Source organism: Notolabrus celidotus, chromosome 1, assembly GCF_009762535.1.
Source record: "Notolabrus celidotus isolate fNotCel1 chromosome 1, fNotCel1.pri, whole genome shotgun sequence".
Classification (NCBI taxonomy): domain Eukaryota; kingdom Metazoa; phylum Chordata; class Actinopteri; order Labriformes; family Labridae; genus Notolabrus; species Notolabrus celidotus.
The window spans coordinates 6471137-6496845 of NC_048272.1; the positions used below are offsets into that span (position 1 = coordinate 6471137).

At 40.1% G+C, this 25709-nt stretch overlaps 1 protein-coding gene across 1 annotated transcript in view; it reads right to left on the reverse strand.

The window, feature by feature from the left end:
* Window positions 1–644: 644 nt before the first annotated feature.
* Window positions 645–25709, reverse strand: part of rad18 (RAD18 E3 ubiquitin protein ligase) — a 46221-nt gene continuing 21156 nt past the window's right edge. The window contains exons 10-13 of the mRNA XM_034697751.1: window positions 25002–25133; window positions 21995–22121; window positions 16751–16795; window positions 645–804 (exon numbers count right to left, since the gene is read on the reverse strand). Coding sequence (XP_034553642.1) covers window positions 705–804; window positions 16751–16795; window positions 21995–22121; window positions 25002–25133 — 404 coding nt within the window. The 3' untranslated portion in view covers window positions 645–704. The remainder of the gene's footprint in view (window positions 805–16750; window positions 16796–21994; window positions 22122–25001; window positions 25134–25709) is intronic.

The window sequence follows — 25709 nt, forward strand, 5'->3', positions numbered from 1 at the left end:
GAAGATGGAGGCGTTAGATTAGCGAACAGACAGACATACAGCTCTTTGGTGGAAGGAAACTGCGTTTTAGGATCTTTTTTACAGCTGCTAATGCAGAGTTACACCGCAGCAACAACATCCAAAACGTTTAGCTGGGCACACGGTGTACAAAGACGTCAACATCTTTGGGCAGCTAGCGTTGGAAGATCAATCTTTTACATAACCCATAAAGTTGTCTTGTGCAAAAATACTGCAAGTTTATTTCAGTTAAAACTTCATAAAACAATTGAACTTTCAAAAAGTAAAAAAAAAAACACATTAATAAAGAAATAAGAACATGATAAACATCACGTTTCAGCAGAAATAGAAAATTGAACACAGACAAGAACGCTGGCTACAAGTAACTCAATGCATAATTAAGTTTGAATCTATTTTAAGTCTAGACTCTTAACATCTTAACACAATCTTAACAATATCAAGAGTTTCAATATATTCAAGTAATGACACCGGAGTTCTCTTATTGCTCAAACAACCTAAGAATTCTAGGGGGTCCAAGACATCAAAGTATGACAAAATAAGAAACTTTTATTTATACATTGTGCAACTTTAGAAAATCATAAAATCCTGAGAAAAGTGGGCATGAAAAATACTTCTTGACATACTAATCAGTCTGTGAAAAGTTTATTGATACTGATTTGGTTGTCCAGAGATATTCCTATCTCTCCTTATGTCTTTCGCCGACGTTTCCCAAAACCAGGGGGCGATGGTGCATCGTCTCTTCTTGAGCTGGACGATCGCTTCTGGGCTGAGGTATTTTCTGTGTCTCTGTTAAAGAGCATTTCAAAAAACAACTGTTTAGTCTTTTGTAAATGAAAGTGAAAGTATGCAACATTTTTTAAAACAAATATCACACTTGTTTCATTTGGACATTATTACGTTGTTAGTATATTGTTGCGGTAAAAGAAGCTGTTTATAATAATTGTTAATAGTACCAGGCTTCCATAACACTAAATAAACTAATTAAATAAGTTGCATCCTTAGTTGTTACAAATATATCTCACCTTTTTTACCACAAGTGTGCACTTATCAAAAGGCTCCAGAAGACTGTTGTAAAGGTGTAAAGACAACACTGTCCAATCAGTCTTCTTTGTACCCTACATGTTTGTAGAAGTATGTCAAGACTTCCCAACAGTAATAACTTAAGAAATTGAAATGAATGTCCAGGAGCCAATGCTAGCCTCTGTGTAACCAGCAGTTAATGCAGTCAGTTCATATCAAAAGTACCTTTACATTAACTGACTTCCTCAGTTGTATAGACATAAATAAGTTCTGCATACGGCAAACATTTGGCATGACATATGGTCAGGTGCATTGTCTGTTTGTATTGTTATTGCCCGGATGTGTTAATACTGGATTCTGATTGGTCAAAACCGACACTCATTAATTTATTCTCAACAGCAAAACCAATGCAGTGGGACAACCTGATACACCCCATCATATCAAATAAATCCACTAAAAGGAGTTCCAGCTCATTTCACCTCTTCCTGTTGACATTGTGTTAAAATGTTAGCTTCTGTCTCAGAATAGTCGGGAGAGTCAGGAAGTAATGACAGTTTCCAGGCATCATAGTGAGGAGCTGCTGGACCCAACTATCTCTGATAGAGACAGAAGTGGAGCAAGATCCTGTTGTGCAACAAATGCAACACTCAGCAGCAGAGCTCTAAGTTGCTGATAGCTCAACAGAAACCATAAGCAGAAGTCATAATAGCAACAATGTTAAAGGTTGTGACATTTGTGTCTCTTATGTTTAAAGGTGTTCCAACTGCAAAACCTTGAGAACAGGGAGAGCTAAATGAGGGCAGAGATGTCAACATAAATATTCCCGTAGGGTGATGTGTTGGGCTCATGCTCGCCCTGTCAGCATTCTAATCACACAACCACCCACTCACTATAAAAAACCCTTACATACCATGCCAAGTAATAGCAAAATGACTTCATACTTTGCAACAGGCTGCTTGACAAATAACCTCTAGCAAATAAATTGTATTGGACTTAGTGGTTTCTTCAACTATGCAGCAAGTGTGTCAAATTACAAGAAATAAAAAGGTTAATGTTAGTACAAAAGTTATTCTGCTAATGTCTGACAGTGCAGCAATACAAAACCCAAAGTGTGTTTAAAAGTGCTGCTCAGCTGAAAGAAAGACACAGCAAGCAGCTTGATTGGATTGTAGAAGTCTGTTTCAGATTCAGCAACATGTAGAGTATTACACTGTGCTAATTCCAAGTTAAAGCACCCCCCTCTGTTCTAAAAACAAGTTATATAGCTGTAATAGTGGCAGCTGTTAATACAGTATGAGTAAATGGAGTATATATGATGAGCTGCAACAAAAATGAGCAGTTAAGAATGAAAAAAAATCTGAAACACAAGCTTGAATGTATGGATCATCATGACACAACACTTCTTTTTCTAAAGTATCTGCACTATAATAAAGATGCAGAACAAATAGTCAAACACTGTTCTATCACTTTAAATAAATGAGAGAGGATGCTATGTTTTTTAAGAACACATGTTTTTGTATTCTCTGTATAACATTATATCTACAGTTGAAAGATGATCTGTACTACCAGGACAGCATTTTATCAAATTTCAGAATTATTTGCTAATCTGCACTTTTTGTATAGTTAATGTAATAAGAGAATAAAGCATCACAATGATCTGTTTTTATTCCGAAGAAAACCTCAGTGTGTTGTCAGAAGAACACATCTGGAGCACTCAGTGCGTCTAAAAAAAAAGCTGCCCTCCACTAATGGATTACTCACATCAACATCAATATCTTTTCTTAACATGTGTGTCCCACTGGGCTGCACAGCTCAGTGTGCAGTGTTTACTTATTGCCCTGTTACTGAATCACCTCTGACACAAAGCAGAGGACACTGAGATCCCCCCCCCCCCCCCCCCCCCCCCCTTTTTTTTTTAAAGCTGTTCAGATAACATGTCTTAGCAGCCAAAGGGGAGTCCTCAAACCTCAGTGTCCTACATATGGAACCACTTAAAGCTTCTCTGAAGGGCTCTCTTTAGCTCATCATAACTAAGATGTATATCACCCTGCAGCCAGTGACAAGGTCCTCTGCCTCTTCATCCTGACTGTACAGAGAGGAAAAACAAAATTCCAGCACTGGAATTTGGGTCAAAAGTCCACATGGGGTAAGTTGGAGGACAACGTGATGTCAAAGTATAGTGGATTACAGGTGAGGAGGCTTTTGGTTAAGTTTGGATCAATATTTGCCAGAGGCTGACAAAGACTGCAGAGAGGAGATAAAGCCTTGACTTTTACAATAAAATGTACTTTCACTTTTGTTCTGAAGCACAACTTGTCTGCAATGACGCATTCCACAGCCCAACACTGCTGGTGTTGTATGACTTTATAGAGAAAAAGTGCTTTTTGAAGGATGGCATCAGGAGTAAACACTGGCAGGTTTGGACGCAAGGTCACTCAGACAGAAATGAGTACTGATTATCTGCAAAAAACAACAGGGTGCAATCACATTCACATTTAAGTGCTTCTGATGTTTTTTCAGTGGACAGGCAGAAGAGCTTCCTGTTTGTCCTTGAGGAAGACTTGGCTTTGTGTCAGTAACACAGCACGATGATTACATTTTAATGAAGCTGTGATGTGCACAAAGACAGAGCTACATTTTAGGTGGCATCATTTAAAAAAGTGGGTATAAAATAATGGACTGGAGTCTAGTACCTGCTCTTTATATGAAGAGTCTATACAAATACTTATTGTGTTTAAATGTCATGGTTGAACGCTGCAAATCAAAAGTGAGCTCAGTGTAAGCTGGGACTCGTCCGAACTTGTTAAGAATCCTGAACAATGCAAATCATTCATAATCATCTACTTTATTTTGTTATCTTTTTTTTTTTTTTGCGATAGTGTTTTTATTTACTTTTATAACCAGGAAAAAAATAGAGCTTTATCATTAATCATTTCCCACTTTCACAGCTGCATGGCTGTATCTCAAGGTTTAACAAATGGACAAACAAGACAATAACAACTAAACAAAAAAGAAATAATAATAATAATAATAATAATAATAATAATAATAATAATAATAATAATAATAATAACAATAATAACAATAATAATAATAATAATAAAAATAGAATGAACAAAGCTTCCCTAAATCAAACAAGGCTATTCAATTTGAGAGAAATAAAATCAAGGTAAGTTGGCATATATTAAGACAAAATGAAAGAATCTGCATTTGTACATGGATTTGGGGACTGCAGTGTTGGATTGTTTTTTAACATAATCAATGAGGGGTTTCCACATTTTTTCAAAATCTGGCTCTCTGGATGTATGTTATGTTTTCTAATGGGAGGGTTGACAACATCTGATTTAACCAGTGGGTGGTACTGGGTCTGTTAGTGTCTTTCCAGTTTTGTGCAATACATTTCTTTGCAGACAGCAGACTATCAATGAATTTGCATGCATTTTTAGTGTAATGATGTTTTTCTGGATATATTGCTAACAGAAACAATTTGGGGTCTCGTATGATCTGTTTGAAAATGATCTTCTCCATGATATTTTTAACCTCTTCCCAAAATATTTGTATTTTCCTGCATTCTCACATACAGTGTACTAATGTTCCTTTAGATTCAATACATTTTATACATATGTCTGGAATGTTCTTATTGTACTTGTTTAATTTTACAGGTGTTAAGTATATACGCATTAGCCTATTTTGTTATCTTACTTGTCCTATCAATAACATGTTTTAGTATAGCAACATAAAGCTATACCACCTAAAGGAACAACACAGAAGAGGGATGCAACGCTGCACCAACTTCTCACACTTGTTTCAGAGTTTGCAGGGTAATAAGCACTGGTTCAGTGCATTTGTTAGTGTGTCTCCTACTCGCTCTAGATCTATGTGTGGCTGTCTCATTGCACTGTCAGGATCATTTGACAAAGACTGCAGCACTAATAGCTCAGTAACAAAATGAGAAGGAGAAAAGAATTGATAAAAGAATACAGAAGAGTTTTCCAAAAAAAGAGTGTATTTAGTCTTAATGTTCAGCCCACTTGTCACGGCTATAATTGGAGTGAAATATTTCCATGGCTCCCTCCAGACAGCCTCATTTATAATCAGCATAACTCAGTTTCTGACAACTGTTAGCTCAGATAAAATCATCCTTCTTGGGATGTTTAGTTGTCTAAATAACAAGCTCAGGGACACTCACTGCAAGAAAAATTGTCAAACATTCTCCAACAATTTGTTGGGAACAGAAACTTGATGAGCTGTGCTATCTCCATGCCTCTGATAACCTACTAATTTCCCAACCCCGCTTCAGGGAAAGCATAACAGCACATGTTGACATAGAACACCAGAGACAACTGGGGAAACCCTAATCTGTGTGAAAAGCAGCGTTTATGAAAGCAGACTTGAGGACATGCACTGCTGCAGGCTTAGCTGCTCTTCTTGCACTGCAGATGCTGCAGGGCTAAACGTTAAGTACCTCTCAATAAAATAATGATAGGCTTGGTCTACACTCAAAGACAGAGAGCAGTCAAAACAGTATGATGAGACCCAGATGTAGGATATGTTTCAAAATGTGTTAATATCCAAAATTGTTTCAAGTATCAATTTGATTTTGGGACTTATGAAGACATTAAATTACATCAGATAATAATAGAACACACAGCCAAAACACACAGAGAAATTTTCTCCAATGTGCTAGTTCTCTGTTTGAACAAACAGAGCAGATACCTGCATAGACAGCTGGATGGACACAGAGTATTTGTAGGCTATTAATATTCATGTGTTTGGTCTGCAGACTAGAGCTGAACATTACAAAACATCACCATCATTCAGCCATCCACAGAATCAAAAACAGTAGCTCATTAAGCATTTCAAACAGCGTGTTCTAAATGAAAGAGTGGCACAACTGAGATGATGTTTTGTGGTAATTCTGAATCACATTTTTATAATATCAGTAAGACCCAACATATTGGGTACATAAAATACAGCTCAGTTCATAATTTATGTTGACATATAATACCAGTTATTACAGTGACATTAACCTATCAGTCTTTTTGCAGTCTGCATTTTGGCTAATGTGAATATAAAACCAGAAATGTGAGCCCAACTCAAGAAGCGACCTCCAGGGCTGAGAAATGAAGCTAATGTGAGGTTCAAAAAAACACAGTGCCAAAAACTGAAGTTCCCCAAATATCCACTTGCAAATCAATCCCTGTAAGGCCTTTATGAATGTGTGGGACAGAGAAGAAAAAAATATTCTCTGTAGCTCCCATTTTCTGTACATGACAACTGCATGAGAGGTAGTTTTATGTCTAACTAACTAACTAACTAACTAACTAACTAACTTGAAATTAGTGTGGAAAAGATATTAGTGATGGGGATTGTTCAAATTTCATATTCGATCACAATATTGCTTCCTGTGATTATAAAGATAAGAGTCAAGATTAAAAAATGACTGATGCCTTCTTGCACTTGTGTTATCCTATACAGTGAATGAACAACCTTTGCGTCCTCCCCGCCACATAACTAACACTCTAACTTCATTATCAAGAGCTCAGATCAATGCGCTTCAAAGAATGCAAAGAGGTGACAGTTACCTTCATCATGTAATACAGCAGTATAAACAGGGTTCCCACTCTTTTCCAGAGATCATTTTCAAGGACATTTCCAGGACATTTTCATTGATGATCAAGCTGGTATGACAGTCTAAATTTAGTTCCTAATTTAGTTCCTAAATAGTCTAAATATGTTCCTCTCAGTGGAAGTCTTCATTGAAAGACATGTAGGTCTATGGCTATCAATGAAATCATCTCTTACATCCTTAAAAAATATGGCAAATTGATAATAGAGTAATGCAACCACAACTGTACAGAACTTCACTTTATTAGTGCAACCAAGTAACAATGATGGGCAACATCTCAGCATTCTCTTTTCTCAAAAAATATAAAATGAGCTGAGACAAAAACAAAAGAGCCAGCAGTGTCACTCTTTTTGTTCCGTTGGTTTTCACTATCGGGATTTGGACTCCTACTAGCTAGAGCAGGGGTTCTCAAATTTTTTGGAGCCAGGGACCCCTTACAGGAGAGAAAACTGTCCATGGCCCCCTCATAATTGTAACACAGATTAAGCACATTAGTGATGTGTCATGATCAAAAGCTGCGGCTCTGAGAGCCGATGCTTTATAGTGAATCAGAAGAGCCGGCTGGCATCGAGAGAGAGCCGGCTCACAGTTTTTTCCTTTCACTGCTTGGCTCTCACAGTGCTTAGCCCCAGCTCTGCTCACAGCAGAACTTTGTTTTGATTGGTCAGCATGGCGGCCATGCGGCCAATCACATGTGAGGATATAGGATTCAGGTGATGGAGGGGAGACTGTGTTTCCTGGCTACATCTGTTCCTTCAGAGAGAGTCTTCTTGAAGACCAGGCAAATACTCACTGAGAGGAGAAATCGGATCAGCCCATCCAAGCTGAGGCATCTGATTTTTCTCAATACCAACCTGAGGACATTAATAATGTTTGCTCCAGTTTGGTTCTGTTTGCATGAGTTTGGTTCTGGTTCTGGTTCTGTTTGCTTGAGTTGGTTCTGGTTCTGTTTGTTTGAGTTTGGTTCTGGTTCTGTTTGCTTGAGTTCGGTTCCGGTTCTAGTTCGTTCTGGTTCGGTTCTGATTCAGTTCTGGTTCGGTTCTGGTAGGGTTCTGGTAGGGTTCGGATCTGGTTTGGTTCTGGTAGAGTACAGTTCTGGTTTGGTTCTGATTCAGTTCTGGTTTGGTTCTGGTAGGGTTCTGGTAGGGTTCGGATCTGGTTCGGTTCTGGTTCGGTTCTAGCAGGGTTTGCTTGAGTTTGGTTCTGATTCTGATTAACCCTAATCACAACCCTAATCCTAAACCTAACCCTAATCCTAACCCTAATCACAGCCCTAACCCTGATCCTAATCATAACATTAACCCTAATCCTAATCCCAAACCTAACCCTAATCCTAATCCCAAACCTAACCCTAATCCTAACCCTTACCATAACCCTAATCCTAACCCTTATCATAACCTTAACCCTAATCCTAACCCTACACTTAATCCTAACCCTAATCCTAATCCCAAGCCTAACCCTAATCCTAACCTTAACCATAATCTTAACCCTAATCACAACCCTAACCCTAACCCAAACCCTAACCATAACCCTAACCCTTGCCCTAACCCTAATCCTAACCCTAATCCTAATCCCAAACCTAACCCTAATCCTAACCCTTACCATAACCCTAATCCTAACCCTAATCATAACCTTAACCCTAATCCTAACCCTACACTTAATCCTAACCCTAATCCTAATCCCAAGCCTAACCCTAATCCTAACCTTAACCATAATCTTAACCCTAATCACAACCCTAACCCTAACCCAAACCCTAACCATAACCCTAACCCTTGCCCTAACCCTAATCCTAACCCTAATCCTAACCCTAATCCTAACTCTAACCCTTATCCTAACCCTAATCATAACCCTAACCTTAATCACAACCCTAACCCTAACACTAATCTTAACCCAACCCTAACCCTAATCCCAACCCTAACCCTAACCCTAATCCCAACCCTAACCCTAATCCTAACCCTAGTCACAACCCTAATCCTAACCCTAACCCTAATCACTACCCTAACCCTAGTCACAACCCTAACCCTAACTCTAATCCCAACCCTAAACCTAACTCCAATCCCAACCCTAACCCTAATCCTAACCCTAGCCCTAACCCTAATCACAACCCTAACCCTAATCACAACCCTAACCCTAATCCCAACCCTAACCCTAACCCTTACCCTAACCCTAATCCTAATCCTAACCCTAACCCTAATCACAACCCTAACCCTAATCACAACCCTAACCCTAACCCTAATCCTAACTCTAATCCTAACTCTAACCCTAATCCTAACCCTTACCCTAATCCAAACCCTAATCATAACCCTAACCTTAATCACAACCCTAACCCTAACCCTAATCTTAACCAAACCCTAACCCTAATCCCAACCCTAACCCTAATCCCAACCCTAACCCTAACCCTTATCCTAACCCTAATCACAACCCTAACCCTAGTCACAACCCTAACCCTAATCCTAACCCTAATCCTAACTCTAACCCTAATCCTAACCCTTACCCTAATCCCATCCCTAATCATGACCCTAACCTTAATCACAACCCTAACCCTTACCCTAACTCTAATCTTAACCCAACCCTAACCCTAATCCCAGCCCTAACCCTAATCACAACCCTAACCCTAATCAAAACCCTAACCCTAATCCTAACCCTAATCCTAACTCTAACCCTAATCCTAACCCTTACCCTAATCCCAACCCTAACCCTAATCACAACCCTAACCCTAATCACAACCCTAACCTTAATCACAACCCTAACCCTAACTCTAATCTTAACCCAACCCTAACCCTAATCACAACCCTAACCCTAACCCTAATCACAACCCTAACCCTAACTCTAATCCCGACCCTAAACGGTTCTGGTTCAGTTCTGGTTAGGTTCTGGTAGGGTTCTGGTAGGGTTCGGATCTGGTTCGCTTCTGGTAGAGTTCGGTTCTGGTTCGGTTCTGGTTCAGTTCTGGTTCGGTTCTAGCTGGGTTTGCTTGAGTTTGGTTCTGGTTCTGGTTCTGTTCTGGTTCGGTTCTAGTTCGGTTCTGGTTCGGTTCTGGTTCAGTTCTGGTACGGTTCTGGTTCAGTTCGGTTCTGGGTCGGTTCTGGGTCGGTACTGATTCGGTTCTGGTTCGGTTCTGGTTCGTTTCTGGTTGGGTTTGCTTGAGTTTGGTTCTGGTTCTGGTTTGTTTCTGGTTCTGTTCTGGTTCGGTTCTGTTCTGGTTCTAGTTCGGTTTGGGTTCGGTTCTGGTGCGGTTCGGTTCTGGTTCGGTTCCAGTTCAGTAACCTAACCCTAACCCAACCCTAACCCTAATCCTAACCCTAATCCTAACCTTAACCCTAATCCTAACCCTACCCTTAATCCTAGCCCTAATCCTAACCCTTACCCTAACCCTAACTCAAATCCTAATCCTAACCCTAATCATAACCCTAACCCTTGCCCTAACCCTAACCATAACCCTAACCCTAATCACAACCCTAACTCTAATCCCAACCCTAACCCTAACCCTAACCCAAACCCCAATCATAACCCTAACCCTAACCCTTGCCCTAACCCTAACCCTAATCACAACCCTAACACTAATCATAACCTTAACCCTAATCACAACCCTAACCCAAACCCTAATCCTAACCATAACCCCAATCATAACCCTAACCCTAACCCTTATCCCAACCCTAACCCTAATCATAACCTTAACCCTTATCCCAACCCTAACCCTAACCCTAATCCTAACCCTAACCCTAACTCTAACCCTAATCCTAATCCTAACCCTAATCACAACCCTAACCCTAATCCTAATCCTAACCCTTACCATAACCCTAATCCTAACCCTAATCATAACCTTAACCCTAATCCTAACCCTACACTTAATCCTAACCCTAATCCTAATCCCAAGCCTAACCCTAATCCTAACCTTAACCATAATCTTAACCCTAATCACAACCCTAACCCTAACCCAAACCCTAACCATAACCCTAACCCTTGCCCTAACCCTAATCCTAACCCTAATCCTAACCCTAATCACAACCCTAACCCTAATCCTAACTCTAACCCTTATCCTAACCCTAATCATAACCCTAACCTTAATCACAACCCTAACCCTAACACTAATCTTAACCCAACCCTAACCCTAATCCCAACCCTAACCCTAACCCTAATCCCAACCCTAACCCTAATCCTAACCCTAGTCACAACCCTAATCCTAACCCTAACCCTAATCACTACCCTAACCCTAGTCACAACCCTAACCCTAACTCTAATCCCAACCCTAAACCTAACTCCAATCCCAACCCTAACCCTAATCCTAACCCTAACCCTAACCCTAATCACAACCCTAACCCTAATCACAACCCTAACCCTAATCCCAACCCTAACCCTAACCCTTACCCTAACCCTAATCCTAACCCTAACCCTAATCACAACCCTAACCCTAATCACAACCCTAACCCTAACCCTAATCCTAACTCTAATCCTAACTCTAACCCTAATCCTAACCCTTACCCTAATCCAAACCCTAATCATAACCCTAACCTTAATCACAACCCTAACCCTAACCCTAATCTTAACCAAACCCTAACCCTAATCCCAACCCTAACCCTAATCCCAACCCTAACCCTAACCCTTATCCTAACCCTAATCACAACCCTAACCCTAGTCACAACCCTAACCCTAATCCTAACCCTAATCCTAACTCTAACCCTAATCCTAACCCTTACCCTAATCCCATCCCTAATCATGACCCTAACCTTAATCACAACCCTAACCCTTACCCTAACTCTAATCTTAACCCAACCCTAACCCTAATCCCAACCCTAACCCTAATCACAACCCTAACCCTAATCAAAACCCTAACCCTAATCCTAACCCTAATCCTAACTCTAACCCTAATCCTAACCCTTACCCTAATCCCAACCCTAACCCTAATCACAACCCTAACCCTAATCACAACCCTAACCTTAATCACAACCCTAACCCTAACTCTAATCTTAACCCAACCCTAACCCTAATCACAACCCTAACCCTAACCCTAATCACAACCCTAACCCTAACTCTAATCCCGACCCTAAACGGTTCTGGTTCAGTTCTGGTTAGGTTCTGGTAGGGTTCTGGTAGGGTTCGGATCTGGTTCGCTTCTGGTAGAGTTCGGTTCTGGTTCGGTTCTGGTTCAGTTCTGGTTCGGTTCTAGCTGGGTTTGCTTGAGTTTGGTTCTGGTTCTGGTTCTGTTCTGGTTCGGTTCTAGTTCGGTTCTGGTTCGGTTCTGGTTCAGTTCTGGTACGGTTCTGGTTCAGTTCGGTTCTGGGTCGGTTCTGGGTCGGTACTGATTCGGTTCTGGTTCGGTTCTGGTTCGTTTCTGGTTGGGTTTGCTTGAGTTTGGTTCTGGTTCTGGTTTGTTTCTGGTTCTGTTCTGGTTCGGTTCTGTTCTGGTTCTAGTTCGGTTTGGGTTCGGTTCTGGTGCGGTTCGGTTCTGGTTCGGTTCCAGTTCAGTAACCTAACCCTAACCCAACCCTAACCCTAATCCTAACCCTAATCCTAACCTTAACCCTAATCCTAACCCTACCCTTAATCCTAGCCCTAATCCTAACCCTTACCCTAACCCTAACTCAAATCCTAATCCTAACCCTAATCATAACCCTAACCCTTGCCCTAACCCTAACCATAACCCTAACCCTAATCACAACCCTAACTCTAATCCCAACCCTAACCCTAACCCTAACCCAAACCCCAATCATAACCCTAACCCTAACCCTTGCCCTAACCCTAACCCTAATCACAACCCTAACCCTAATCATAACCTTAACCCTAACCACAACCCTAACCCAAACCCTAATCCTAACCATAACCCCAATCATAACCCTAACCCTAACCCTTATCCCAACCCTAACCCTAATCATAACCTTAACCCTTATCCCAACCCTAACCCTAACCCTAATCCTAACCCTAACCCTAACTCTAACCCTAATCCTAATCCTAACCCTAATCACAACCCTAACCCTAACCCTAATCCTAATCCTAACCCTAATAATAACCTTAACCCTAACCCTAATCCCAATCCTAACCCTATCCTTAACCCTAGGGAATGGTTTTGTAACAGAATAAATGCACAAAATTGGTCAATTTTAAGTCTTCTCATAAAAACACTGTACTTAAAAGGGTTTTCAACAAAACCCATTACTTTTTGCAAAGTTAAGGTAAAATATACGGCTACAAAAGATCCTAAATTAAGAGCCGTTCAGGAGTCGATAAAGCCAGCTCTTCTTTGTGAGCCGAGTCAAAAGAGCTGGCTCTCTGAAAAGAGTGGAACTTCCCATCACTAAAGCACATGCTTACTACCATTTGCACTCTTAGTTGCCCTTGGAACTATTTGTATTGTAAAACGTATCAATGTAAATACTTCAGACCTGTACCATAGTGATAAAGAGATAACACTTCAATTTGAATCAAGTAAATACAACTTGTATACTTTAAATCAGAGGGTCATTTCATTCCTTGTGGACTCAGCATGACAGCATTTATACTTTTCAAGTAATTGATCTTAAACGCTTTCAGAAAATTAACAGTCTCAAGACTCACATATCCCTTCGAGCCACCAAATGGTATCATAACAATGGTGTATATGTTGTTTTGTAATGAAACAGCACAATTTTATAATTTATTAGAAATGTATTCAAATTATTTCACGGACCCCCACGCTATGGTTTGTGGACCCCCAGGGGTCCCAGGACCCCACTTTGAGAACAACTGAACTAGAGTACGGTAATTGAGCTCTCAGTCTGCAGAGAAAGTTGTGAGGCACAGACCCCCGAGCTCTCTGCCCGACTCCACTGGTCACACTATAACTTAAATATAAGACTCTTTGAATCAAAAGAGCACTCTACAAGGTTAATGTACCATAAAACTAGACAATATACCCCCGTTTTCTGTGAATGCATGATTATGACCAAGTGAAGGAGAAAAGATGTGAAAAAAGTTGTGCAGTGTCGCTGTCTTTTCCAGCACAGCGTGCACTCAACTTTCAATGAATGGGGATGTGTTTTGTTAATCGGGTCAGGTCGCACGCAGCCATGTTGGAATAATTTTCCAGGACTATATGTGATTTTTCAGGACATTTGACTTTTTCTCCCATTTTCCAGGTGTTTTCCAGTACTGGAAAACTGGTCAACTGTTTTCCAGGTTTTCCAGGACAGGTGGGAACCCTGATAAACTATAAACTATCATGCAGCCACACGTGGAGAGCAGGAGCCAGAAATGCAGGTGTGTGTGTGTGTGTGTGTTAGTAGAGCAGAGGGACAGAATGAGCATGAATAGAGCGAGGTTGTGGGAATAATAAACATTTACAAGTTATCAGTAAACAACATTGGTGGTCCGGATCATATTAAACTATATGCCTATGCCTCGATGTTTTAAAGATGAGGGCTTAATAAGGCTGATTAATAGATCTGCAGCCTGTGATAAAATGCAACTGGAGAAAGAGCTCAACTGCAATTAGAAGTCTTGTATTCATTCTAGTATTGGCCCTTTTCCACTTCACAGTTCCAGCCCTACTCGACTGGACTCGGCTCTACTCAGTTTCAGTACCTTTCCACCAGCCCGAGTACCGACTCACGGTGAGCGGGGTCATCATAATACTAACCCAGCACCAGAGTAGCATCATGCTAACAGAGCTAACACCGGACACTAACGCCACATTGTAAGGATTTCACCTGCTGTGGGTGGAAAGGATACGGGAGAGCAAGACTGAACTAACTTGTGAAGAAGGCCAGCTCAGTCCTGGACCCTGTGGAGGATGTGGCTAACAGGAGAATTATCCCCAAGCTGTCGTCTCTAATGAACATTTCTTTTCTATATATATTCTTGTTGAAATCTTGTACTGTACACCTTCTTGTTTGCTGCTGTAACTCTATGAATTTCCCTGTTGTGGGACGAATAAAGGAGTATCTTATCTTACCTCTCTTATCTAACACAGCTGCGCAAAACTGTGTTCACGTCATTTTGAACGCGACACAAACACAACGATTACAAACAATGGAGGACATGGAGGTAATGGGGTACAGACATTGTACAGTACTGATGTTGTTTCTTAAAAATGGCAGGTTTGATTCCTGTGTTGGGCGTCGCGCTCATGACTCTTAGGTGATGTCATTCTCTGACCAATCAATGGCCGGCAGTCCGTCAACATCACCTTTTAGTATCGGCTCAGCTCGCTTGGAATCAGAGCAGAGCAGGTACAAAAAACTGGTATCTGACACGAGGTAACGCACCCGCAACACAAACCGAGTAGAGTCGAGTAGAGTAGAGTAGGGCTAAGACGGGCCAGTGGAAAAGGGCCATAAGTGTTCTCATCAAAGTGATGTGAAAAAGTTCCTAAAATGAAGTGCTGATGGAGTAAATGGCCCCTGTCAGTAATATCACATATGATTAATGTTATTAATAATAGGACTGCTGTATTAATCCAGGTAAAAAGTGAGCAAGTTGAGGAGGATGACAGACAAGTCGGCTTCGCAGATGTCAAGAATAACTGTCATTATGATTTATGCCATTATCAAGCAGCCCTAAAAATATGCAAAATCAGGGCACTCAGGTGACAAGTTGATGCAGTCAGCTTTTTCCAGGCTGTTACCTGAGCTGATTCAGTCACTCCACTTAACAATGCTGCTGAGATTGCATTATTGTTGCCTTCTGAGGGTTCTCCATGCAAATAAAAGTACACAGATAACACGGTTCGCTGTCCAAGAAATGTGATGAAGCTTTTTCTGCGAGTGAAAGTCTCATTATATGTTACCTTTGTTAGAACTAACTACCTGGTGTCAGTCTGTGTGCACATTGTACCGAGCTTGTTGGCTTGTTCAGTGTTTGTAATACATTGATTTATTTATGACAGCCAGGGCAAAGGAGTCAGGATGTTATTGGTGTATCCCCAAAGAGACTACAGCTGGCTGTACTGATGAGCAGACTGTTTGTTTTTTAATAACCCAATAGTACCGCTCACCTGCTACTCTCTCAGCAGAATTAGGAACAAGCTGGCAAGCTGCGTATTCCAGTTTGCACACATTAGCTTGCAACTATACTTTGATATGGCTTTCATAAAACACACAGAGAGGTAGGACTTAAAGAAAGTTGTTTACATCCTCTGTTTGGCAGTTTTTTGTTTTCCAGACAATTAGAGCAACTCTGGAAAAGAAGATGTCGGGATGGGAACCCTGGACTGACAATAATCAACATCCCTTGGTGGGTTAAAATCAAAGCATAAGGCTAGTTAAAAATGCAGACATGTGCTGCAGATACAGAACAGATTGTAGCAATAAACTGAAATCCCTCTGGTTTCTGAGAAATACCAGGGTATGATGTATTGGGCAGAAAAGCTTTTCTTCCACATTCACGGTGTCACGGTAAAGTTGACCTCTGACACTCAGACTTAAATATGTTATCACTTCATTTAGTACACATTTGTTTGACATTATGTCATAATAAGTGTGTGAATTCTTGGGATACAGCCCCTGAAAGAAAACTGTAAATCTTATTCCTCCATCCTTGAGTTCAAGTGGACGTTTTTGCTAAATTAAAAGGCATTCCCAGTGAAAGTTCCTGGGATACAGCGCACATAGACTTCATACAAAGGTACCAACAGATAAACAAACAACCCCAGAAAGATAATGCCTCAAGCTGCAGCTTTTTCCCACACCATGCAGCAAAACAAAGCCCAGTCAGAGAAAGCAGAGCGTTCATTAATGTGCCCTGTCAGCATGATGGCTTATTATCAGTGCACAGTTTTGCGCAATCCCCTTTTCATTCTTGAGTCTTTTTGAAGTAAGTTTTGGTCATTAAGAAGCATTTAGTTGCATGAATGCCCTTTTACGTAGTGGGGCAGAATGGTAGTCCGTGGAAAGTGTAAAATACTGTACACAGACTTGAAACAACTTGCACAAAGTACAACAGTCCTGAGAACAACAGAGAGTGCAGACATCCAATCTGTGAATCAACACAAGCGTGCAATTACTCGTAATGAAAAACTGTGTGGCATCTGAAGCATAAATGGGTGGAACAATAAAAATCTGAAATGATATTACTTTTCCTGACAGTAGCATTGACAGCAGAATCACTTACTCAGGGTTTCTGGCAGACTCCGGACCAAAGATGTCTGAAATAGAACTGTAGTGGAAAAGGGAGAGAGAGAAGGGGAGCGAGAAACAGAGGAGAAAGGAGTAATTTACTATAGGTAGTGTAGTGTATAAAACTGGGCACTGCAGCAGTGACATACAAACAGGGCAAACACAACAACATATATTGAGGAGCATAATCCTCACACACTCTGCATCCTTCACAGGTTACAACATGATGCTTTATTATGCATTTTTGATTATTTTGTCATGTTTCGTGCATAAATACCAAGTGGCAACCTTCGGTCTCAAACTATGAAGCCCATGCGGAAGTGTTATAAACTGCAATTCATCGAGAATCCACTTGAGGCTGTCTGTAGTAACACAACCACATAGTCATGAATGGGAAAAAGACGATCTTTGCAGCATTAATAAACATGTTTACAGCCTGGTTACAATGTTACAATGTTACAATGTCATTTAGCAGACGCTTTTATCCAAAGCGACGTGCATACGAGAACAAGAACAACACAAGCAAAGATCTAGACAAGAGGAAACAAGATCAGTAAGAGTAACAAAGTGCTTCAAGTCAATTTGGGTGCAGGTACTGCCAAGCAGTGTAAAGGCAATGCACAAAAGTAAGCAAGGAATTTTTTTTAATTTTTTTTTCAAAATAAGGAACATCTACAATGAAGCAACCAAACAATTTAAGACCTTCCATTATCATCATCAACAATTAACATGGTTCAAAAAACGGCTTGGCTCTATGCAGCTAATCTCTCTATAGGCACACACTGTACAGGGGGTGAATTTTTTTCTAACGCGACGGTTCAGAAGATATTAAGATTACGAGTTTTTGCCCACATGACAGACTTGACTCCCGGACGGGAACACATAGCTGTTGGCTCAGAGGCTCAAACTCCGCCTCTTTACGTCACACTATGCCTGGTTGGGTTCCGCATTTCCAATATGGCTGCTGCCGTCGATTGGCTTCAAAACAGCGCTCAGGAACAGATGGGTGACGTCACGGATACTACATCCATATTTTATACAGTCTATGGTAAACACCCATCAGTCATAACATTGTGACCACCTGCCTAATATTTTGTAGGACCATCTCTCATCTGCTCAGGATCAAAAGAGTCTTGACAAAATGAGACATAAACTCCTCTGAAGGTGTGTTGTGGTATCTGGCACCAAGATATTAGCAGCAGATCCTTAAAGTCCTGGAAGTTTTGAGGTGAGGCCTGCATGGATCAGACTTGATTGTTCAGCAAATCCCACAGATGCTCCGTTGGAGAGAGATCTGGTTTTCCTTCATCAGCCACTTTTGGTAGGTACTGACCGCTACAGACCAGGAAATGAAAAGGGGGCTGTAGATTTGGAATTGCTCTCACCCAGTCGGCCCTTGTATGCTTGTCCATTTTTCCTGCTTCCAACCATAGACTGTATAAAATATGGACGTCACCCATCTGTTCCTGAGCGCTGTTTTGAAGCCAATCGACGGCGGCAGCCATATTGGAAATGCGGAACTCAACCAGGCAGAGTCTGACGTAAAGGGGCGGAGTTTGAGCCTCTGAGCTAACAGCTATGTGTTCCCGTCCGAGAGTCAAGTCAGTCATGTCCTTATTTGGGCAAAAACTCGTAATCTTAAAATCTTCTGAACCGTTGCGTTAGAAAAAAATTCACCCCCTGTACAGTGTGTGCCTATAGAGAAATTAGCTATGTAGGACCAAGCCGTTTTTTGAACCAGGCTGTAAACATGTTTATTAAAGCTGCAGAGATCATCATTTTTGAATTGATGTCTATGTGGTTTCCAGTGTTTCTGCAGCCAGCCTCAAGCGGATTCTCGATGAATTGCAGTTTATAACACTTCCACATGAGCTTCATAGTTTGAGACCGGGGGTTGCCGCTTGCTTCCAACACATTGACTTCAAGAACAAAATGTTCCCTTGCTGTCTAACATATCCCACCCACTGACAGGTAACACTGTACAGGAATTATCAGTGATATTCACTTCCCCTGTCAGCAGTCATAATGTTATGGTTGATCTGTCTAAGTGCTTTCCTATACAGTTGTGACGTCTACGGTTTTTTATGTATTATATATGCTTTTGGTGCACAGCATATTCCCACCAGGAGCAATGCAGGTTTAATTCATTAAAATAACCTTTGATCCACCATTTATCAAAAGATATGTCACACCCAATGTTCACAGTCAGGTCAATCACAGCAGAATATCCCCAGACATTTTAGGCATATGTTTGAAGAGGATCATCAAAGAGACAAATCTCATGAGTGAGGACGACAGAATCATGAACCAGTGATGCACCAGGACTGACTCATAAAAAACATATGTGAGAGTAAATATTGGAACAAGGACATCTTCATTTGTACACACTGAAAAATTAATATGATATGATATTATCTGAAGTTAGTGGACAATAAAGAAAAGGAACTAATTAAAAAGCAAGTGTAAATGCTAAAGTCGGGTTCTTCCTGTTTAGATTTAATGTACTTAAAGATTTGCCAAACATTGATTATTATTGGTCTAACAGCAAGGGATAAAAGCTTTTGATTTAACAGATGTCACTCACAGGCTATATTTCCCTGCTCCTGCATATGTGAGAACCAAAGCTGCGGGCGTAAAAAGATCAGATAAATATTTATTCTGCAGATGTTGAGTACATTTGGAGGAGATCAAGTATGCAGACTGTTGAAAAAGAACAATTTCTGGTTTTCTAGTAGGAAAGCATAAAATCATGATTTATTCAGTGAGGCTCAGCAGCAGCAGCACAGCCACCTTCAAACTGACATGCTCCTAAAAGTTTGGTTTTTAAAAGGCCTTCTGTTATAAACTTAAACTTTTAATTAGCCCTTACTGAATCTCTTGTACTTGAGTATCATATAGTTGGTGTTTTGCCTACATTTATAGCAGGTAGCTCTTCAACGTTGCTCTTGGAGGTTAAAAACAGACTTTTAGCCCTTCTATAAAAGCTACCACATGATTAAAATTAGGGGTCATTACTCATTGGGGTTGGTCATCATTGATATAAAAGTATTTCAGTCTTAGCCTGAGCAGGGCTGATTTTTGTCCTCATTAGAGATGAAGTAGCTCACATTTGTTTTGTAACACATACCTGCCACAATGAGCTCAGTCTCACTGCCACAGTTGCGGCTAGCTGAGGGCAGCTCTATTTATAATTAACTAGTGTTACCTAAGGTGAGGGAGACAGGTGTGCTGTGACAACTTAATTTCCCTTGACCAACATAAAATGTTAAAAAACGCCAGGAAAGGAAAGTCTCTTTAGCCATATTAATGCTGCAGGGTGCCTGCATGCATAAGGCACCAACAGCAGACACTAATCTTTCACTGTTTTTTTTTCTAGGCAAACAAGGCAAACAATAAAACACACTGAACTGTGTTGAGGCCAACTTTAAAAGGGAGGTTTGGCTGATTTGTGTAGGGCTCTGCTGACCGCACAGATAAGTCCTCATCAATATCAGTTTTTTATGATGCAGCAAAGGAGCTCGTCCTGTTCGTCAGACCAAGATGTTGAGTTTGGCTGCTAGGCTTCGTTTAGAGACAGCGAGGGATCTGTTTGTAATTATGCTGTGATTAAGCTTTGACTGCATATTAGCATGGCTTCACACTGATTATTATAATTATTCAGTGGGTTTTATTTTCCATCTTATGTTATGTTTTTTCAGCTTTTTTTCAGTACACACATGTAGTGGGTCTCATTCTCCGTCACTGTTTCATTTACTACTGCATTATATGCCTCTTTCTGTGTCCACTGTCATGTAAAGTCCTTGTTATGTGTCATTTCATTTTGCCAAAACATGTCTCCTGTTCTTGCCTGATATGCTACACATAGTTGATCAGGGGGAAATAACTAGAACAATAGATCTTGACAATTTTGCTGAGAAGATCAGAACCTTTCCTTGAATGTGTGATATCTAAATCCAACAGTTGGAAAAAAAAAAAGGTGGGGGCGGGGCACTGCTCACTACTGTGTCCCCAGTCCACTTTTAATTAAGTAATTTCACACTATGGGCCCGGTGGTGATTAGGTCAAAGGCACCAGGCCAAAAGGCTGTATTTCTCTGCTGTGTCACAGTAAAACGTTAAGTTAAAATAGGAGGGCAATATAAAGGCTTAAAGAGGATATCCAAGACTGTGTGGTGTGAAGGCAAGCGATAAGCACTCCCAATGAGACACTTAGAGGTTCATCCAGAGATTCTCTGTACAGGAATCCTTTTTTTTTTTAACAAGGATGAGCTCATTGCACTGCAAATTAATTACCGCCTTATCTAACATTATACAGTCGAGTGAAAAGATCTGATGTGAGTGACAGAACATTTTGCGACACTGAAAGAATATGCTGTATGCAAGTGCCAATAGTGTTTTTTTTAATATGAGAGTGAACTTTTCAAGAATATTCGCTAAGCGCAGAGGTTTAATGTCAGAATTTCTTTATTGTTCCATGTGAAGCAACGAAGATCACCTCTCAATACATGGCTTGCTTTCATCTACAAAAGGGCAGGGTGATCATTTGAGTGAGAATGTGTTATTGGATCTTATGCCTCTCCGGATGTGCTTGTTACCAGCTGCATGAGAGACATACAGACAATAAGGAAAAAGAAACTCATGTCATGAGTTGTGATGAAATGCATACCTACCATACTGCAACATTAAATCTTTGTAGTGTGGGGATTTTTTCCTTCTCACAATAAAGAACAGCTGATTGATATGCTTTCCTTTAATCTGTAGTGTATGTGAAAATTGAAATGAAAGTAAGAGTGTCATCCTGATGTGTGTTGGGCACTATTTTCTAACTCATGGTCTACATCTGAATGCACTAACCTCAGATTGAGTTTCAACAGTTGTCATTACCATGATAGAGTTTAATGGGGAATGCTAATTGAATATTGAATGTCTAACAGATTATTTCAGTGCTGTCTTGTGAATACCACACAAGAGCCCTGAAAATGAATGGTCATCATATTTCTGAAATAAAGCTAGTCAGCCAGGCTCTCTGGGATTTATGAATTGTCAGAGCAGCAGGATGAAGCGCTGCTTCTTTTCAAACAAATAAATGAGGTTCCAATCTATAATTTTTCATTATCCCTGAGAAATCACAATAAGTAGCTTGTGTAGCATATTAAGGATCAAGCCCAAAACGCTTTGATTGTTTCACATACTGTGAGTGAATCAGGATCTGTCTAATGTCCCTCTTATCGGGGTCTTACCTGCTGATGGATACTTCACTAAAAGTGGGGCTTGGAGACAAATCGATGGCTCCCTCTGATGGCTCTTCATCTGTCTCTTTTTCTTCCACCTTTACCACCAAGCAGCCTTTAGATTCCGCATCTTGATCTTAGGGATGTAGAAATACAGATCAGTGTGTCAGACATCCAGGTGGAAATAAACAGAGGACAAATTCCCTGCTAAAAGAGGCATGAAATGAATGCCCCTGATACCCTTGGCTATTTTGAGCCCTAGATTATTTATGCCCTTCGGTGGAAACATGACTCACATTTACTACTAACACGTTTCATAGAAGTTGTGTGTGCCACCATTTATTTATTTATTAGTTCAGGTCCTTTTCAGCTTCACTATGTTCAGCAGCTGCTCATCAACTTGGACATTCTGCCATGTGCTACTTGATGGTTTGGGTAATGTGAGCTTTATTTGCTTGCTGAGGAGGGTGATGCTGATGTTGAGTGGTGAGTAGGTTATGTGTTTAATAGCTAAAAGATAAACTCTCTGAAGGGCTGTGTCCAACTATGCTGTTTTTTGCCCTGACAACGCTCATGACCTCGATTTCAGGGGGAGTACTCACCAGCAGTAACTGTTGCTACATCATGAAAGTTGTCCTGTGGCACTTCCACTTCCCTTAGTACTGACTGCTAGGTCTGTTTTAAAATGCTCTGTATGCTTCACATTTGCTTCCATATGATGTCTTTTGAATTTTGGGATAATGGCCTTCAAGAAATCTCAAACATTTTGGACATCTCTCTGAATCATAGCCCACTTGTCCTCCTTCTAGGAAAATTACCAGAAGAGATAAAAGAGTGATTCTCACTTATTCTTAGTTTTTAGAGCAGCAATAATGAAACAAATTACAAGACATTGGCTGAAAAATGACAGTTTAGTAAAGGCAAAATGGAAGGACCTTGTAAATTAAATCAATGGAATGGAAAAAATTACAATGAAGAAAGCATAAATCAGCTCTTTGTTTTTAAAAAAAGAAGAGAGAAATGGGAGAGATACACAAGTAGCAATGCTCCAAATGATTCACTGGTTATAAGTGAGAAATAATTAGGCAGTAGTACATGTTCTTCATTCTATTAAATTCTCTATTTATTTTTGTATAACCCTTGCTTCTCTCCTCTTTTCAACGCTTAATATACACATGAAATTGAACACAGGTATACACTTTGTCTATTTTCAAATATGTATCGACTCACTGAATTAACTATATGTCGCCTGTAAAATTTGTTGGTTTTTGTATGACTATTTTCTTTCTTTTTTACAATCCTTATAATTTAAGTGTCTGTTTTTTGGATTCAATGCTGCTCATACGTGCCTTAAATTGCCCCCCAGGGACAAATAAAGTTTTTTGAATTGAATTGAATTATTTTACAAGTGTAAGAAGTCAATCAGAATTCCATTTAATTCTGATGTCAATGTAATTTGCAATCTTATTGAAAATGAATTGTTATTATTTTAATTTTATTTAATATTATTATTATCCTTTTTCATTGGTTGCTGTATATTCCTTTATCCATCTGTCTTGTTTTTTTTTTTTTCTTCGTTTGACTAACTGTATGTAATAAACTTGAAAAATGCAAATAAAAAAAGAAAAAAGATTGATAGAAATTATATTGCAGCATTAGCAGTAGCTCTAGCCCTTTAATTTGTAGCTTGAAAAATTAGTTTCCCTCGGTAAGGACCTCCAACATTGTTTTTGACAAACTGATATCAGAAGTCCCATCGTGTCTTGATACTGATTGGACTGTTATCAAGAAGTGACATAGGAGAGCACTGCGGTATTGCAACAGTTGAACTTTTTCAACAGAGACTGCAGCAACTAATGAGCATTAGCATAGTAACACTACGTCAGCAGAATGGAAAATGAACACAAACAGTCGACACAGCTTACTGCTTTCCTTCTGAAATCGACAAGTTGCGTTGAAACCACAAAACCAACCAGCATCCTCACTCATATTTAAACTCTTGTTAGGGGTCTTTTAACGACAAGTTTCCACAATAAGGTGTTCAATTGCTACTAGAGGAGATGAGCAAAGGTCTGCTGAAACAACAGCTTTCCTTTATCCTCCTCCATCAGAACAAGACAGCAAAGTCTTTTTTTGTTGTTGCCTTTATACAAGTTTTCAGTGACATGTTAACATATACTTCTAAATGTGGGCAATATGAGATTTTGTCGTCTGAACTGAAAAAATGCTGCAAAATAAAGTATGTAGCAACAAGGGGTCAAACAACCATATGTTATATTGACAAACAAGGCCAAAAAGTGTGTAGGGGTATGGATCAGGCTTTAAAAGGAAAGGGTTGGCTGACTCCTGCTGCAGCATGTTGACAGAACAAACAAGAGGCAATCAATATCAGTTTTAGTGATGCTGTGAAGAGCCCTGGCTGGTTTTGAGTCCCACATGTAGAGTTGGAGATGTTTGGAGAGATTATCTTTTTGTTGCTGAGGTCAAATAGAAAAATGCTTGTGTTTTTTTTGTGCTGAAAACAGCTGTTGTTGTTGTTTTTTTTACCAACACATGAATTACTAAAATATTTGTTGGCTCGATTTTTTTGTTAATTTTATTTCCACAATGTTTTCCTTCTGTTGTTCTCTGCGCTTCCTCTTCAGCATTTGGTTAATTGTTTGCTACAGTTCTACTCATTTCCAAAACCCATAAAATCACACAAACAATTAAATTTGTGAATTCAGCGAGGACAGAACGATAAATTGATGCACTTAATTCAAAACACCCTTACACACAAACAACCAGAAGGCAGTCACAAAAACCCTGTCAGGCTGCATCTCATTGCTTCATTTGCATTTTGTCAGTAAAAAAGCATTTTGTCACAAAGCAATTAATCTGCACTAGTTTGACAACAGCAAATGTGTTCCATGAAGATATAAGGTGAACTTGGGGAGCAGGTGGTTTGTGCTGAAGGGTATCAGAGAAGCTTAAAAGTCTCCTACAGCTAGAGCATGTTTTATGGCTGGTGCAGTACCTGCAGAGTGTGGTTTATGTTCATCCATTCCATCTGCAATGACTTCCTGTTTGATACGAGTCTGCCTGCTGGTCTCTAGGCGACCCCGGACCTGAGCAATCAGGCGGGAAAAGTCACTGCTGTGCTGCTTCCCTGCGGGAAATAGAGCATCTATGTTAGAAAACATATAAAGGACAGACTCTTTAATGACCCGGTGCAGGGATGTTTTGCAGAAATCTGAGATATACCCAAAATGTCAATGAGGATATTATCATTTAAGGTAACACAGGTGCTATTAATGTAAAGTTGAGTACATGCCGGTGGAGAAAAACAGGCGTTAAACACAGCACACCCTGGTGAGCATTAAAGACGACACTAAAAAACCCTCCTAAAAAAAGCTCCTGTACTGTGTTGCTTGGGGAACATACTAATATCGACTGTGGACTCATTTTTCTTTGTGAGATAATTCTTACACATAAGGCTGATCAGATAAATATTTCGACTTAGAGGAGACTAATTCCAACCTTGAAAGTTTGAATACATTAAAGAAAATACTAGGATTTATTCAACGCCACAGATGCAAGCTCCAAGATGAGATCAGTGCAGGAAAATAAACACCTTGTCTGCTGTGGCTGAGGTTAAAAAGTCATTTAAAAGACATTATCAGTAGCTCTGAATAGAAGCAGGGAAAAGGGGAATAAAAATGAAGTTATGGCAGTCATTCAGAAA